Genomic DNA, 19,606 nt, shown 5'->3' on the forward strand with positions numbered 1-19,606 from the left:
GGAAATGCAAAACCTTTCAGTTGCTAGTGATGAATGTATCTGTTACATGTTAACTATGGATTGATTTAATGCTTGTATTGTGATATTATACAACTGGCTTTCTAAATTGTTCTTTCTAAATTGCCCTCTATATATAGCCCATATAAGTACTGTTTCCAATGTGAAGTGAAGTGTAGTTAGTTATTTCTTTAATAATGTAATGATGGCTTATTTGAAGCAATAAATATTTAATAAAACACACATCTGAACTGCTTTTTTAAAAAAGTCAATGAACAGCAGGCATCCTTTTCTGGTTGATTTAACACTCTGATCCCTCTCTGAACTTATATTTGAAAGAAATCCTGGGAGCTTCAATATACAACTAAGAACACCTGCTGCACACATGAGATACTTCAAAAATGTATTTGAGGGGCTGAGAATAGGGAAAATAGAAACTAATCCCTTCACCTGCTCTTGTCACTGTACTTGCACTACTGAGCTTGACATACATGTAGAAACATGTAGCTGGCTTTTCAGATATCAAGGAAAAATGTATCTATCACACCTTACAGCCTTTTTTTTGCTGCCTGCATTGGTCCATTTTCAATTAAAAACTCCCATCTTGCTAAACCATAGTTTAGTTGCCTTGAATTACTGATGGAAGAATGAAACGGTGCACTCCCTCTTCACCCTTCTCCTCATTCCCCCCCCTCTCTGATTACATTCTAGTTTAATTAAAGTGCAGCGAGCTGTTATGCTCAAAAATGAGTAACAGTTTGAAGTTGGTTTGAGATCCTGGTTAGTAAACTGACATTAAAACAGTTCCCTGCTTTGGACATAACAGTTAACTGTGGTTTAATTAAACTGGGATGTAGCATTAAGGAAGGAAGGCGGTGAGCACAGTGGTGAGGAGGGAGCATACAGCCCTGTTGCTCATTACTGGTTGCTAAGTGATGGTTTAGTAAGCTAGGAATTGACTGTCCCAGCTGAGCCATTTTTGTATATATAGACTGAGATTAAAGTCTATGGTTTAGAACACAATCAACAGACATAATGAATTAACATCATCAGGCATTGCTATCCACGCTTGGTTGTATCCTGCTGTGTCCTGTCACATATGGGAGGCTCATTGATCCATTGCAAGTGGGAAGTGGGGGAAGTATTCACTGATTCTTCCCTTCCCCCTACAGCCCCCTGTGCCCCACATCTGCTCCAGAGGACTGTGAGACAGCCCCCTCCCCCTCTGTTAGATGTGACATGAGAGGCAGCAAGAGAAAGTGAGGATAGCAAAAATAATCTCCTTCCTTTTTTCTCCTCATACTGCATCAAAAAGCCTTCTGACATCTAAGAGGCAGAACTGGATTTAACCCATTAAGCTTTGAGAATGAGATGAGCTAACGTCAAATATATAAATCAGCCTCCAAGAAGCACTGAACTTTTGAACTCTACTGTTCCTCTTGGGGTTAATTTGCATTGTTTGCAAGAATCTGGCACAAATCTAGGTGAACTCTGGCTACCAACCTACCATTTGGCAAATTACCACAAAGTGAATGTGGTTTCATGGTCAGCTTAACATAGGGTTACCAGATTTTTTTTCAATCAATCTGGGGACACTTTTCAATTTCAATAGGAATGATAGGATTTTGTCAGGGGACCGATTTGTAAATCTGGGGACTGTCCCCGGGAAACGGGGACGCCTGGTAACCTTAGCTTAACATCTGCATCACTCTTCCAAGTGAGGAAGGAAATTTTTGCCTTCCTCTCCTGCTCCAAATTTCTGATTAGGTGAAAATGTGTGCGAAAATCCATATAAGCTTGGTAAAGGTAAAGGGGCCCCTGACCATCAGGTCCAGTCGTGTCCGACTCTGGGGTTGCGGCGCTCATCTCGCTCTATAGGCCGAGGGAGCCGGCGTTTGTCCGCAGACAGCTACTGGGTCATGTGGCCAGCATGACAAAGCTGCTTCTGGCGAACCAGAGCAGCGCACGGAAACGCCGTTTACCTTCCCGCCGGAGCGGTCCCTATTTATCTACTTGCACTTTGATGTGCTTTCGAACTGCTACGTGGGCAGGAGCTGGGACCGAGCAATGGGAGCTCACCCCGTTGCAGGGATTCAAACCGCCGACCTTCTGATCAGCAAGCCCTAGACTCTGTTGTTTAACCAACAGTGCTACCTGGGTCCCTATAAGCTTGGTTGGGCAATGTAAAAGACCAGCCTACTACATGACTACATAAACAATGATGACATGCCTTTAAGTAAATTATGGAATTTACTTATGGAAATTCCACGTTACTTTTTCAAGTGGACATATAACATTGATTAAGCCGAGCCAAGTGTAAGTATCCCATTCTCCTAGATCAATCTTCCTCAACCTGATGTCCTCCAGTTGTTTTGTGCTACAACTCCTATCATTAAATCCTGCTTTTCCAGTATATATCCCATAGCAGGGATTTTTATACTGAGATGAGACAAACTGGCAGATGGTTTTGTATATGGACTGTACTTACACTGGAATAAAAGAGAATACTTCTTCAAACTAAAGCTTTTTAGAATAATATACATAAGGCTGATTTAGCTCCTTGTAATGTCTTGTAATCTATTGTAATCCTGCCTTTTTGATTAGGATTAAGCTTTTGCTAGCATCATTATTTTTAAAGGAACACAGAGTAAGTGAAATAGTATCTTCTCTGAACCAACTAATGGTCAAAAAAGAATATTTCAAATTACAAACAAAAAAAATTATTTAAAGATGATGGTTTATTTGCCTAAATTTATGTTGGGCCAGTGAAACTAAATTCCTGTTCAAAACGTTTAAACAGCAGTCAGGTTTTGCTATTCATATTGCAGTAGGAATGCAGGTAGCTATATAACCCTTTTGATTTTCAGCATGTACAGAATCCTTTTATTTCTAGATGACTCATATCTTTAAGACTCATCCATCATTTTATGAAGCAAACTTGATACATTTTACAGCAGAGACACACTGTGCTCTTTGATGGAGAATACACTTCTTGTTGTTTTTCATTGCTTTAATATAAATGTCACTTGAGCTGAAAGTCTGTCTACTGGCAGGTTTTTGAAAGCTTAAGTATCACACTATTATTAACATAAGGGCTGAAATGGCAAAGACTACACAATGAATTGCTTGTGTGCTCAGTACTTTTTCAAGCATACTGGCATCTTTGCTCTTCTTTAGGACACTGGTATACCTTTCCTACAACAACACAAGTTAGGAATAGTTTTATGATGGGAATCTTTAAAATGATTAGGAGCAGCTGCTGTTGATGTAGTTTAGGGAGGGGGAAAGGCTCTTAAGGGGGTGCAAAATAGAAGCTTACAAAATTATGCATGGTGTGGAGAAAATGGATAGAGATTTTTGTGTTCTCTCTCTTACATAATACTTAAGTTGCCTCTGGACAACCTGTTTATTGAGCATTCATCCTGATTTGTTTGTGGTGAGAGTATATGATGCCACATCAATCAGGTGTTATCCCATACTTTCCACTGCATGTCCCCATTGCTTTTGTAATGGCAAAGAGCTTGACATTTCAGGGAAGTGGACTTGTTGTGCAAAAGCTCCAAATCAGTTTTAATTGCAGAGTCGGAATTTGCTGGTATGTGATTGAATCCAACCTCCCCTACAAATAGTGCCAGTCTGGAAGTGCCCCCAGAGTTATCCAATGAAGTTGAATGGTGGGAGATTCAGGAGAGACAGAAGGAAGCACTTCTTCCCATAGCCTTTTTCTATTGATACAAACTCTTAACAGCTTGCTGTGTGGGAAAGTGGGACCCTGGTTTTCAAACCAGTCTAGAAGCCACACCCTGAGACTACCGCCAATGAGAGAGACTGACCCTGTGATGAAGTTTTGGACCACATCTCCTGCAGGAACACTGATGAAATGGAATGGAGAGCTCCCTTTTAAATAAAAAAGAACAAGTTGAAAGAAGCAGCCAACCAATCATTGTTTTCAATCTGTTATTGCCTAAACTTCACTGTTAGTTTAATATCCCACCATATCTCAAAGAAGAGCAACTTCAAAAATCCAAATGCCTAAACACTTAAGAAAAGCCTGCTGGATCAGATCAAAGATCCACCTAGTCCAGCATCCTGTTCTCACAGTGGCCAAGCAGATGCCTGTGGGAAACTGAAAAGCAGAACCTGAGCACAATAGCACTCTATCCACTGGGATATCCTGCTTCTGACAGTACGGGTAGAACATAACTATTGTGGCTGATAGCCTTATGCATCTTCACCCTCTTTCTGTGCTCCTCAGGTCTTCGTACAGCTATTTCCAAGGCCACACAAGCAGGCTTGATTGCTTGGGACACCAAACAGTAGATCTGCTTGACAAAATGCAAAGAATAAAAAGAAACAACATTTTCTCATCTTGCTGTCCTCCCCACCCCCCTTTTCTGGATATCATGCCAACTCTTCATAGTGTGCAGTTTCACACTAATAATAAGCAAAGCTCCACTGGATTATTTTTAAATGGCTCTGCTCTTTTAAGAAGACATTGGGGTGGTTTCACTGCTCCATAATACTCAGAAAGTGGAGAACTGTTGGGGGGAGGGGGGGAGAGAGAAGCAGCAGCTGCTCCAGCACTACATAAATCCAGGCACAGCAAGTAAAAACATAGCACTCACTTTGCTATTTTTCCTTTGTTGACGAAATCACAACTGTGTTCATGGAAACCCTGAGGGAGTACTCAGACCATTTCAGCTGTTCAAAAGAATAATACCAACCAAAAAAAAGAGCACATTTTTCTCCCCACTGAAAAGCAGTTTGCTTATGTTAGAAGAATTCAAAGCAAAGGAAAAAGAAGGAGGCCTTTCCATCTCCTCCTGACTCCCACCTATCTCCCATCATTCAGTGCACAGCCTCTGAAAAACAGCCACAGGGGAAAATGTAGAAGTCACAAGGACACATTGAGATGCCAAGAAAATCCATGTAATATCGCAGAAGAAGAAAAAATATTGGTTAAGTAAAGAAATAGGGGAGGCAGGAATATTAATCTTACTTGACCCTTTCCATTGTATATAACAGATCATCTGGCTGTCTCTGTCATATATTGTGCAATCCAGGGGATCCCATGAATGTAAGAGCGTTACTGTAGATTTCTGCATTTTTACACTTCAGTACCAAGGACAGTGCTATGGACTCATTACACTTGGAGCTGCTCCTGGTATTGGAATGAAGAATCACGTGGACCTGGATGGCAGGTCTTTGAATGAGAGCCAGCTAAAGTTCCATGCTAGTACATCCCTGAAGTGAGACTGTATATTTGTCAAAAGGCAGAGAATGGTTTTGTTATGCATACAAAGGCCTGAAACAATTTGTTGCATGGTTAATCTCCTCATAACCACAATGTTGAACAACATATCCCCATCTGATTGCTTGGGGTGCTGGCAGTGGAGGAGTTCAACAGATTATGTGGCACTACATCACAGGAGGAGGTGGTTCACACCCATTAAAATGCGAGCACAGAATGAGTTAAACAAATCATTATATGATTTCAGATGCCTAGTGCTTTTCACGTACAGTATTACCTCTTATATATCTCCTATCCCTTGGGATTCTGCCACCTGAGACAGCTGCCTCAGTCTGCCTCATGGACGGGCCAGCCCTAGCTATCCATACGCCTTGCACCAGACGTGCCTTTGACCCTTGCCTTGCTTATGTACTGTACTGATCTGAGCGTTAAAGTTTTTGGCAGATAACATAATCAGAGTCTGAGCCCTTCATCCAGCCAGGACAGCACAGATGAGAAGCATAAATAATGGCATTCAAATTGCTAGTCACACAGTGTTACAAGGAACCGAACAGCTGTTTTACAGGAAAGCAAAAAGAAAGAAAGAAAGATTCCATAAACAGCCCACTTTGGAAAGCAGGCATTACACCTAACATGCCAAAATGTGGATAAGAATGGTGAATCCAGACAGAACTAATCATGAGAAGAATTTAGAGATAATTTGCAATGAAGTCAGGAGAACATCAATGTCAAAAAGAAGCAATTGCCTAGGATAGGTTTTGAATACTATAGTACCAAAGGCTTGTTTTAAAAATCAGTGTTTTCATCTGAGTTTATATAAGCCCACTTACATACCTTAGATCAGTGATTCTCTAACTTGGGTCCCAAGACCCAAGACTGGTCCTGCTCGCTAGGGATGACAGGAATTGTAGTCCAAGAACAGTTAGGGACCCACGTTGGAGAAACACTGCCCTAATCATGGTGTGGAACCGTTTTCAGTTAGAGTACCATTGCCTAGAAAACATTAAGCTGGTGGCACAGGAAAGAGTGACCAAGCTAACATGTGTCCAGGGCCCAAGTAGGCAGTATATTTGGATTTAATTCATTATTTCCTTCAGAACTGTGTATGTTACAGCTGCCCTTAACTGCTGCCCCAGAAAGCAGATCAACAGCTGCTAACAGCAGCTACAGCATTCCACAGTTCATGCCTGCTCATTCTTTGCTGAAGCTCCCACATTTAGCATGCATTCCTGTCTGTAGCTTCTTGGAAACCTGCAGATTGAACCTGTTTTTCAATTTAGTAGCAACATTCACTGAACAGCAATATGTTACCAAGCCAGCTGGTCTTTTTTAACCTTTCCCCCCCTTTTAATCTTTGAATGTTCTGTGTCAACCTCATCTGCTCCCAGCTGAGATAACCTTGGATCTTGCACTATATTGGTTGTATCTTTTTACATTCCTCCTACCTTCTTGTTGGAAAATAAAATAAAATAGAGCAACTGATTATAATTGACACTGAGAAATAAAACTTGGAATAGAAATATTTTCAAGCTGTTGTCACCCATAATTCCTCATTCCCCACCACATGCTGACACTGTAATTCAACCAAATCCAAGGTTTGATTCTGGTTGTTCTATTTTCATGTAGTTGTATATCATGTGGAAGCAGATTTATAAGAGCAGGGAATACAGGGTCGCAAGTAGCTGAAATGGACCCAATGGAAAAGGGCAATGTTAGGTTAGGTTAAATAAAACAGTATTGCCTTCAGTGGCCGCTAAAACTTTTTTCTTTCAGCAAACGTACCTAGGCATCTAATTTTAGCTTGCAATTTTAACATGCAATTATAAATGTTTCTGTGTGCTGCTCTGGTTCGCCAGAAGCGGCTTTGTCATGCTGGCCACATGACCTGGAAGCTGTACGCCAGCTCCCTTGGCCAATAATGTGAGATGAGCGCGCAACCCCAGAGTCGGTCACGACTGGACCTAATGGTCAGGAGTCCCTTTACCTTTTTATAATTGTTTTAAAAATCCTGATTGTATTGACATCTTTATTTCTATAACTTGTTTTTAAGGTTTCCCTTTTATTGGTATTTTAAATCATAAATTTTATTGTCTTTTGAAAACTGTTCTAGATGTCTTCTTGGTTGAGTAAGCAGCATATAAAATTTGTTAAATACTGTAAAATAAAATAAAACACACGGGCCAGAATATTCGCATAGGCTACTCTGAATCTGCAAACCTTGCCATTTTCCTCACTCATGGCCACTTTTTGACTGCACCAGGAGAGATCTCTGTTCTCTCACATCAGACTTTTACTCTTGCTTTGTGACTGGCTGTTATTTACACATCACTACGATGTGTATCCAGCCTTTCTATTGTAGGTATTTAAGTTGGCCAAACTACACCCATAAAAATATAATTTCATTATTAATATTAATCTAGACAAATGTTCCTAACAACAGATTTCAAGTCTTCTCACACTTTGCCATGATAATCCTCCCAAAGCCTTTAACAGTAGAGGGAAATTACATACCGCTCAGCACTTACTCAAACTTTCTTCTGCCTGGAGAACTGTAGACTTATAAAGCAATATGCAGTCAACCTTGTTCTCTTAGAATGGCAATGGCTCCCACCTGAGAGGTGCCAGAACTGAGTTCTGGTAAGTTCTGGCTGAAAAAAGCACTGCTTCTTGGGAGCATCCACAGCAGCTCTCAGGGTAACACTTGGTACTTGACTTCACACTAGCCTTTAACAAGGCCCCTTACCAAAGGTTCACAAAGTAATCATGTAGAAGGCTGTGCCCTGTTACAGATTTGCAGCCAGTTGCTGTTGTTCATCTAAAGTTCTTTTACAATTGCTCATTCATTTGAAATGGCTGATGCTGGAGAAATCCCCAGTGGACTATGCCAGTGTTATGTATTATGGTTCCTGAACAAAATCCTCAGCCTCCCCAGTTCCAGTACAGATTTACAGAAACTTTCGAAAGTACACAAAACATTTTGACTATTTCCGAGTCTGAAGAGCACAATCTTTTTCTTTCTTTTTTCCACATCACATACATTCCTCCCCACCCCCCTCAAATGCTCACAGCCTGGAAAAAAGCTATTTCTATTCTAATAATTCTTTCCCATTTCTATTCTTTCAGACTGTCATCTGGCATCTCAGCAGACTTCTGCCACCTGCAAGGGCAGGCAAAGTCAGACATCTCAACTCATTCATGATTGCAAAGCTTCTTACACCGTCCAGGTGGCACATATTCCTTTTTCACATTTCTCTCACATACTAAAAATGGGTGCCAGAAATGGCAAAGCTGCAAATGAGGAGGAGGAGAGGTCCTTAAAATTATCCCCTTTGCCAAAGCAAATATATACAATCATGAAACACAGCCAATACAGTATCCTCAAATAGCAGCAAATGAAAGTAGGAAGCTATTCCATGCAAAAAGTTCAGCCAAGAAGATTCCTCATCTTGGAGGTATGCCAGGTTTGGGATTAGCTTGTACCTGCAGGGGATGCTCTGTGCCAAGCGTAGTTGCTACTCTACCAGAGCAGAACATTATACTAACAGAACTTTCGCTGTATACTCAAGTCTTTAGCCATCTTCTAAAGCTCTACAGGATGAATCACCTCCACAGCTGTTAGAGGATTAAAACATCCTTGCACTCCAAGCTGCTTCAAAGACATAGACACACACACACACACACACACACACACACACACACACACTTCTTCAGAAAATGATTTCTAGAGTTCATTAGGCTTAAGAAACCACATGCTTAACTTGCCACTTGCCATTCCTTCTATTCCTTGTTTTCTGTTTACACTGTTTTTAAGATTGCTATGATGATTAAAAATCTCCACTTAATGTATCAATCAGATTCTTCATTTTCCAAACAAAGTTTGCTCTATTTTAAACTAGGTGGATTTTAAGCAAACACTGTTGTTGTTGTTTTAAAAAACCAATCATTTGCAACAACAACAACAAAAAGGTAAACCAGATTAATCAGTTTTAAAAGCTTCAATTAAAGTCTGGTCTTGACTATAAAAACAACAATGGATTTTTTTTGGGGGGGGGCAGGGACAGACTTCCAAGAGCCATTTTTCTGGGAAAAGAGGTTCCGGAACTCACCATGAACTCACCTTGTTCTCTTATAACGGCAATGGCACCCACCTGAGAGGTGCTGGAACTGAGTTCCACTGAGTTCTGGCTGAAAAAAGCCCTGTGTTCAATCTTAGAAGTCAGTTTACTTCCACCCTGAATTGTCATGTTTCTGGTGAAGACCGAATTTTAACTCACGTATATGAGTTTTAAATTTGGGGCACATTATTTTTTTTTAAGGATGCGCTGTAATCGAAACTTTTAAAATAATATTTGTCATGCTTTAACTGATAAATAACAGTGTTGTGAGTTTGGGGGGTGGGGGTTAGACTGCATGCCTGAGTCTCTTCTAATTCTGGATTGAGAATGGGTTCAATTGTTGGAATAGCCAGGCCAGAGTCTTGGTAATAGCTCAAAGTATGGGACATTATACCAGAAGCTTTCATTTTGGGAAATATAGGGGCAGAACTACCCAAAATTCTATGGTTGTTCCCCATTTGTAAATGCTCTCCCCAGGGCATAGCTGCCAAGTTATCCCTTTTTTTAAGGGATTTTCCCTTATGCTGAATAGGCTTCCTCACGAGAAAAGGGAAAACTTGGCAGCTATGCCCCAGGGATGCTCACATGGCACCTTTGTTACATATCTTTAGGTGACAGGCAAAAACATTCCTTTTCTAGGCCTTTGGCTAATTAAACTATCTATGGCCTTTTAAACTAGGGTGTATTTGTTTGTTACTATGGTATGTGTTTTTGTGTTTTTATATTGTAAATTACCCTGTCAAGTAGCACTTTGTGTAATGTGCATCACAGTGACTGGGAAAGACCAGCAAACCAGCTGAAAAATTGACTGATAAAAAGGATATATATATATATATATATATATATATATATATATATATATATATATACACACACAGATAATTTGTATTCAAAGCCCACCAAATTATATTGTTGTACATTACATAACATCACTGCCGATGACTTTATGCTTTGGGCTCATAAAAAAAGCCTAGAAATTTTGCTAGAGTGTGTGGGAACAACCATGATAATGGGGTAAGCAGCCAAGCCTAACAAGGCACATTAACTGATGAATCAGAGCATGTATTGCATCCACATGAGGTTTGTTTTCAGAATATTATTTTCTTTCCCATTAGGATGACAAGTGCCTTTGCCTCCATTTCCAGATGACATCTCTTTCGGTGAAAATAAATAAAACTGTTTCCCCATTTTTATAAGATATCATTACTAATTTCTAAATTACTGTGCATTTTTTTTAAAAAAAACACCACCCCTATTAGTGTACAACATTATTCCAGAATCTTACATTTGCTCTCCAAATATATAAGCCAATTAACACATTTAGCGGGGGGTTGCCAGATTGCCTTGAGATGTCTTTAGATTCCACAGCCTAAGAGGAATACGGCTCACACTAACATCAGTGGCAAATGCAAATTTATCTAAGTTATATCCAAAAGGCCGGAACAAACAAAAGCAAAAAACACCGTAATTTTGTTTCCCTCATGAGTGAAACTGTGGGCAATCTTTGTATCATACTTTTGGTACCACTTCTCTTTCTCGCTCTCTCTCCCACTCCTTTATTTTCTCTCCAGGCCTCCTCCTCCCGCAACTGCAGCTTGGACAACTCAACCCCTTCACTCTGCCCAAGGAGCACCCAGCACCCAGGAACAGCATAATAGTTCCATAAGGTGGACCTGGCCTTTGGACCACTACTTGGGGGAAGGGCCGTAACTCTGCTTTGCATGCACAAGGTACCAGGTTCAATCCCCAGCATCACCAAGTAAGGTTGGGAGATAATTTGGCCTAAGTCTTTGAGAGATGCTTCTAGTCAGCTTAGGCAAGGCTGAGCTCAATATACTGACTCAGTATAAGGCAGCTCTCTATGGCCTATGTTCATCACTGGTGTGGCATTTACAAACCAGTGACACAACACCACAACAATCATCACTACCATGCAGGACAGAAACAATCCAGGACAACCTAACATCTGTGAACCTTAACTGAGTTCTGCATGGCAGTTTCCATCCTCTTATTTTTTTTTCTGCCAGAAAAATCAAAGGAAACAAAAATGGAACACAACCAGTCACATTAATCTACTTTACAGTTGATATAAAACCTGCTACTGTTATATCTGTTTTGAGGCCTGAACTTAAGCTTCATACTCCAATCCAACCAAAGGGCAAGAGTTATACTCCAGCCACAAATGTTATGTCATGTCATGAGATAAAAGCAAGCAGTAATATTTGTTCCCTTGTGACTTACTTCTGGATTATTCAATGCTTGGTTAATTTTAGTGACAGGTGTGTGTGTGCGTGCGCGTGCGTTGGTGTGTAATGGACTGGGTACAATCCTGAAGGTGATTATTCTGAATGTCTGAGTCTATGTGGTTTCTCTTTCAACTTTTCACACAACCTCACAAAATGTGTGCACATTATATACATAAAACAATATATACACTGTTTTTGTTTTGTTTGTATGTGTGTGGATTTTAAGATGATCTGGATAAAACGTGTTTCATTCCTGCTAGGTGGATTACACAGGAAGCTGTTTTAAACTAATTGTCTTAGAATTATAGAATCAGAGGATGATACAGTGGGAAGGGACCTTGAGGGTAATTTAGTCCAACTCCCTGCAATGCAAGTATCTTTTTGCCCAACGTGGGACTCGAACCCATGACCCTGAGATTAAGAGTATCATGTTCTACTGACTGAGCCAGAGCTGGGCTGTCCATCCAGTTCTGTATTGTCTACACTGCCTGCCTGCGCGGTTCTCCAGCATTCTAGACTGGGGTCCCTCCCTACCCTACATGGAGATGAGAGAGATTGAACCTGGCACCTTCTGCCTGCAAAGCATATGCTCTGCCACTGCACCATGGCTCTTTCCCACTGATTGTTTCATTTTATTATGTATGAAAAGATCCAAATAGGTATGAATGATCCTTGCTTGAAGAGTGATGAAAAAAATGAAGAATTAGAACAGACAGCCAAGATACTAGATAGCTCCTTGGGAGATCATTCACTTTGAAATGAAACTGATGTAGAGTCTAGACAGTTACATCTGATTTTGAAGGGAAGTCTTTTGAGATGCTGCTGCAGATGTGACTGGAAGGAGCCCAAGGACTCATCTCTGTGGTATGTATGAATGGCAGCATGTCTCAAACCGTGGTAAATGTATAATCCTAATTTTAAAATCAAGGAGAAGTGGAACACCTTCTTTTCAGCCTCCACTGATAGGACAAATGAACCGTACCGATCTGGTATCGGGGTCAAACGTATCCCAAGAAAGACATACAAATACAAATACTTGGTGGGTTAAGTATGACAGCCTTTGCTAGTAAACAAAAACATACCTTTCCTGATACCCCCACCCCCCAATTAACACAATATAGATGTGCATAAAGCCTTTGGGCTCAGCCCCATATAAAGTGCAAAAGCCACATTTTACAACCTTCCCCTTTTCTGGGGTGTCATCACATCAAATTCTACCAGTTATGAGGCCTCCTCTCTCAACATCCCAGATGTGTCTAGACTCAACCCAGAATATTTTTGGCCTCTCCTTTCAATGGAGGGTTAAACAGACAATGCTGAGCTTCACTTAGCCATGTGCCACTGAACAAAACGTAGGTCAAAATATCTGTACAAACCACAACAGTGGTACATACAATCTGATACAAATTGGTCCAGAGCAGCTTTCCCTGTATATTTAAATATATGCTATGCACAGTCAAAATGTCCCTACGGCATTGTGTCAACCAACTCCTTTCCAACTGCAGTTGTTAAAAATCCATATGTTTTCTCTCCTACATTTATTTTAAAAGACCACCACTGTTTATGTCCTACAAAACACAGCCTATCTGCCTTTGCCTTGGCCCCTGAAAGGTGCTTCACAGTTTGCAGACACACCCCGATTTTGTGTTCTCAATAGACAGCCATAACAGGTGGCTTATGAAGTTATTTGGTGAGCATGCTTGTGCATGCTTGACAAAGGACCTGAATTTTTAGACAGTCCTTTAAAAATAGCTGAGCCTCTCTAAATAGCATGGTTGATATTTTAAATTAACATTAATCAGCCTAAATTATTATATGTTGTTAATTTGTGGTTTTAATTTTGTATGTTATATAGGAAAATGGGATAGAGATACTATGATTTTTTAAAAAAATTAAATTGATTATATTCTTCCTTTCAACACTGGATTGATATAATTTTGTGGTCGGAGATTAAACTGTAGTTTCCAGTTTGGATGCAACAGAAAACTGTGGTTTAATAACCCTGGAAGCCTTTCATTAGAGCACAATGAGAGAAGGGGTGGGAGAAGCACAATTCTCATTCTCAGTCAAACAATGGTTTATTAGACTAAGATCATTGCATACAACTTTGCCATTGATTTTCTGTAGTTTAGCAATACAATAAATACCATTCTGATGTCTCTATTTAATGCCAGAACAATTGGCTTACATGGCTGAAACTCTTATGAACCAATTAAAAATTCTGCCACCCAGTTTAGCATTATCAATGGCTTCCGTAACAAAGCACAACGTCAGTGTTAATTTTGGTACTGTGTCATGACACATAGGAATAAAATTAAAGTGAAAATGACCTATCAAATTTACTTGGCAGGTGCTAATTCACTTTGATCTATCCCTCGCCATAATAATTTCATGACGGCAGAGAAACCATACATATTTATAAATGTGGGAGCAGGCGGCTGTTGTTCTGTTTGTAATTTACAGCAACAAAGAATTCATTTAGATTACCATACTTGAAGTCCCAAGGTGACTCTGTCGTGGTTACAGGCCCCCTGCTGTGCAGGATACCTAACATAATAAAGAACAAAGCAAAAACAAGGCTACATTGAGGCAGGGGCTCATGGGTAATCAATTCAGGTATTTACAGCTGAAACAATAGTACTGTGCAAATCAGCATCATTACTACAATTTGCTGATGGGAACTCCAGGGAATTGAGCAAGTGTCTGCCTGCAAAGCAGCTGATTAATCCAAGTTACTTATGTTTGGTTAATGCATTATTGTTTCCATCATAATTAACAATAAACGAGTACTTAAGGGGGGGTAGTCAAAAGCCCATCAAGTGGACTGACAGTGTAGCTCTATCTCCCCGCCCTCTACACTGACCATTATATGTGTATATATTAGAAAACAAACAACATCCTTCACACTTGGGGCTGCTGTTGAGAAGCTCATTCACACTGCAGTCCACTCCACCCTGTGTTGCACTGGACTTGCCTGAGTCATAATCACTGACAGCTTTACACATGTTCAGAGGAAACTCAATAACAGCTTAAGTGAACCAGACATTTCCTAAAGGGGGGATCCTTGATGTCTCAAGCCAGTAAGTGCAAATGCCTGTACGGATGTGTGTATCAGCCTGTTTCTACCCTGCAACAGATTTATTTATGTTCATTCATAAGACCATTCCATCAGGTTCCTGCATTTATCCCCAAATTCTTGGTTGTTGTTTTTTTAAGCTATGAATAGGTATTTAAATAACAATTTTACCATAATGTACACATGTCTAAAATACATTTTCTCCTAAAATATACATGTTGGTACTTTGATCTGAGAAGTGTGCTACCTTAGTCCAGTAGATGCAGATCAGGTCAGTTCACACAGGAATTCACAGAAATCAACTTATTCAAGAAGCACACCCACACCCACCCACCCACAATTCCATTTCAATTTCTTCTCCCTCAGAAAAGCATCTGTTTTGGCTCCAGAGAATATGTGATACATAACATGAAAGGTACTATTATTTTTTTAGTCGATTGATTTTAATCAATATGGGAATATACATGCTTTCAAAGTTATGCCAAACTATTTGCAGCACAAAAAATAAAGGTCCCTGGGTGTAATGCCGTTTCAAAATGGCTAAGATATCAGGAGTGAAATGTAAGATTAAGGCTTCTCATTTCTCTTCAGCATGAATTCCCCAGGCAAGGGGGAGGTTGGCTAGATGCTAGATAACCACCTCTGGTTAAAAGGAAATTTGTGGTAGATGTAAATTACCATTTTGCCACACATCTGTCCTTAATGTGTGATAATACTTTTCTTATCATTTGGTAGGATAAATTATGGCAGGACTGCAAACCTAACATTGAGGAATTCTGGACCTTCGTTTGCCTCATGGTTAGCACCATCCATATTGTAGTTTAATGTGGACAGTAAACTTCCTGTACATCCATTAATCTTCTGTTGTCCATATGCTGTTCTCCAAATCACTGCCTTCCTACAAATTCCCCTCCCTCAGTCTGGATTTTCACATACCAGGGATACTCTGAAAAGGAGAGGCGTGAGAAAATCCAAATTAGTGGAGGGGAAAGTGTGGGAAGGCAGTGATTTGGAGGAGAACATATGGAGAACAGGAAATTAATGGATGTACATGAAGTATGAAGTTTACTATCCACATTAAACAACAGTATGGATGAGCTCGTAATCAACATCCGTAGCAATGCAGTAATCAACCATGGTTAGAACTGGTGAGAAAGGAGAATTCATGTTGGACAGGGACTGGGAATATGGAATGGGAAATCTCAGAGCCCACTTCCAAATCTTCCAACCATGGGTAAAACATCCCTGCACAAGCTCCTGCAAAGGGCCTCTGAAGCTTATATGCTACTACATGAAGAAAAAACATACTGGTAAAGAGATCTTACTGGGCCTATTTTCTAGCAAGCTAGAAAACAACAGATTGTGTGTGATCTCCCAAAAATTAGAATCTCGTATGGTCGCCTTTCCAATTCACATAACTGTCTCCAGAGGCATGCACTGAAAAAAAATATTGCACAAACCAAATAAAAATAAGTAATTAAAAAAATCTAGATAAGGTTGAATCAAGATGCATTTCAATTCTCTGATGGTCTCACTGCACTTCTTCCTCCAGTCAAATATCAATTGCATTTCAATGAAGCTCCCCCCCCCTTTCAAATGATGCTAAGACGGCACAGTCTGAAATCTCCTGGTGTGCTGGGATGCAGGAGTGCCTTGAAGCCAAGGTGGAAGCTAGATTATTTGCATGCAGTGTGAAAGTTACAATACACTGATTTGCAAGCTGTTGAAAAAACATGAAGGAATTAATTCTTCTCTGCAGTCTGTCTCTCTTCATTTCCCAACATAAAATTCAACACAAGCTTAAGTTTGAAAACAAAGTGAACAAGAAGAGAGGCTAGGAAGTTCTTTGGTATTCTATTAACAGTGGCACAGTGTCAGTGAAATGAGAAATGGTTAAAACATGGCATTGAGAGCTGAAGCCTACCAGGAAAACGTCAGTAAATTTTATCAGGGTTTGAGGCTACACCTGAATCTAACCATCATATGGCAATCATTCAGAAAGAAGAAGCTGCAAAACTACCACAACAACTCTGGAGACCTATTGCATTTGAGATAGGGCTCTTGGGAGTGCTGTGTGGAAGCAAGATGAAAGATCTCCTCTGTGATGAACTGGTGAAAACTGGGAATGTCACTTCTGATCCTCCTTCCTTGTTCAACACTCTCTGGCTGATTATATGTAGATAAAACTGAGACTGTGCATGGACATCATAATAGCAGCTAGGTTCAAAGAAGAAAGAGATGGACAATGACATCCACAGGTCCAAAGCACGTTCATGGGCTTTTTGTATAATTCTCCAGCAGGAGCTCCCCAAATGACTCATTCATATGAGATCCCAAGTTTTGTTGCATCTTGCAGAATAATGATCCACTTCCTTACCCTCAAAAATCCACAGTGAATCTAAACATTGTCTAGTTCAAATTTATGTTTCCTAGAGGCCCACCGGTCCTGCATTTTAGCCTAAAAGTCTGCACCTGACAACAGAACTGAATTTAGATGTTTGGATTAATTTTCTTGACATCAGCTGGCTGGATGTCAAATCAATCTGTTTCCCCACCCCCCAGACAAACCAAATTGTGGTCAGTTCGTTTGTATTTATATTCCAAGTCACAAAACTGATTTTTCTTATAATCAAAGAACTGAAAATATAACTCTGTATACCAGTTAATCCTGTCCAGTTTAGATGATACTTTTAGAGAGTGCATTAGCACCTCTAAAGCACTTACCAGAAGTGAACACGGTGAGACTTATTGCTGAAGGATTAGGTGGCATATCAAATCTCCTTGGTCTTGCTATGAGACTCCTGAGGCCGATTAGAATTCTGTCACATGAGCTGCCAATTATTGTTCTGATCATGCTGCTACAAAGCCTGCCCACAGATCTTCATCAAGCTCTATCAATTCCAACATAAACTACAGTAACTACGTAACTGACCAGACTGCAGTTTAGTATCTATCTGGTGCTTTGCAGCAGGGGGGGGGGGAGATGTACACAATTACTGACCCTTGCATGAGCCTGTCTTGTACCAACCTTGTTCTCTCTTCCTGAACATCCTTTGTTATTCTACTTGACTGTCTGTGTCATTATGAAAAGATAAAAAGAGATTCAGAACACTATCCACTTGGATAGATAGTATTTTCTCTTGGGCTACCTTGCAAACTTTTCAAATAAGTACTGAGGCTATTTAATAAACATTATACACAAATGTGTTGGAAGTAATGACACAAAGTAATCTCTGATGCATCTAAACAAAAGTCATATACAGTGAAAGAAGTTGGGAACCCTTTCCAAAAGCGCATCTGAAGATCAAAGAATGAAATATATACAGCCGGGAATACTGTATATAACACTATTTCAACTGAACTAGGGGCAAACGTTTGTCAAAACTTCTTCTACACCAAGTCAAATTTAGCCCAAAGCCACCATGTTAGGCACCATCAAACTTTTATACTATGAGCAAGATTCCTGTGGAGTGTGAAGTGAATTTACACATACTCTGACAAACAGAGAAAAGCTGTAAATAAAATATGGCCTCAGATTCAGTACTAGATTCCAAATGCTCTCTGCCCCCTGGGTTATAGAATTAACTCCTGTTTCAAAGACCAAGTGATGGACTGGGAAGACCAAAAGCAGCAGTGTGGCTGAAACTAAGGAGGCATGAATCCAATCAACCCCCCTGGATAGGAAACTGCTGGGAATCTTATGTAAGAGAAGCATAATAAACAAATATGGCAACATAATAAAATACAACAAAACAACAGGTTCAAAATCATGGAGTCAAATTATTAAAATGCAGTCTGAAGTAACAATGAACAGAGCAATGTCACAAATACAAGGTTTTTTTGTTTTTGTTTTTAAATGAGTGGAATTCACCCCAGGAGAACTGTTGTCTCAGCAGCATGAATGCAACCTGGTCAATATTTGCTGTTCAACCTGCCTCTCCTGAGCTCTGTTTTACAAACAGTCATTGCCCAATTATGTTGTGACAATGTGAAGATGATAAGGACCGCATTGGGCAGGGTGTGTGTGCCATAAGTCAGATAAAGCCAAATTCTCTGGCCTGTACAATCATTGGAGCTGAGGGCAGTATTTCCCAAAGCATTTACTTCCTCCTCTTTTGGCACTTTCTCTGAGTCAGGGCTGAGGGGATTGAGACCAGAGAAAACAACTATTAGCTTAAATAAAATCCTCCAAAATTCAAATAATGATTTACTTTAAAGGTAAAGGACCCCTGACCGTTAAGTCCAGTCGCGGACGACTCTGGGGTTGCAGCGCTCATCTCTCTTTACTGGCTGAGGGAGCTGGTGTTTGTCCGCAGACAGCTTCCGGGTCATGTGGCCACCATGACTAAGCCGCTTCTGGCGAACCAGAGCAGTGCACAGAAACGCTGTTTACCTTCCTGCCGGAGCGGTCCCTATTTATCCACTTGCACTTTGATATGCTTTCGAACTGCTAGGTTGGCAGGAGCAGGGACTGAGCAACGGGAGCTCACCCCGTCGGGAGGATTCGAACCGCCAACCTTCTGATCGGCAAGCCCTAGGCTTTGTGGTTTAGACCACAGCGCTACCCATGTCCCAGTGACTTACTTAACTTCATTGTATTTCATGATATATATTTTTTGTTATCTCCCCATATATATATATTATAACTATCATGAAAGTTTCTTAACTTTCAAAATGTATACAGAGTAAAAGGGAGAAACAAAATTGCCATTTTCCAAAGTTGATATGAAATTACCTTTTTCTATAAGGCATTATTGAAGATACTGTGAAGAACACAGAGGTGGAGGGGGGCACTGCACCTGGCTGCAGATAAAGATTGGCTCATCAGCATGCAACAGTCCCTACCAGCTCCTTTTAAGTTTATTTTCAAATGCTGTGGGGAAAAGGGGGGGAATAACAATGTCAATCAAACTCTCAAATG

At 40.3% G+C, this 19,606-nt stretch overlaps 1 protein-coding gene across 3 annotated transcripts in view; it reads right to left on the reverse strand.

Annotated features, from left to right (window-relative positions):
* PRKN (parkin RBR E3 ubiquitin protein ligase) overlaps positions 1-19,606 on the reverse strand; it is a 602,317-nt gene that overhangs the window by 251,595 nt on the left and 331,116 nt on the right. Inside the window, exon 7 of one of the 3 annotated variants that reach the window (XM_088666302.1) lies at positions 14,097-14,156. The exons of the other annotated variants lie outside the window; for them this stretch is intronic. Within the exon in view, the coding sequence (XP_088522428.1) occupies positions 14,097-14,156 (60 nt within the window). The remainder of the gene's footprint in view (positions 1-14,096; positions 14,157-19,606) is intronic. 3 annotated transcript variants of the gene reach the window in all.

Source organism: Zootoca vivipara, chromosome 3, assembly GCF_965207765.1.
Source record: "Zootoca vivipara chromosome 3, rZooViv2.hap1.1, whole genome shotgun sequence".
Lineage (NCBI taxonomy): Eukaryota > Metazoa > Chordata > Lepidosauria > Squamata > Lacertidae > Zootoca > Zootoca vivipara.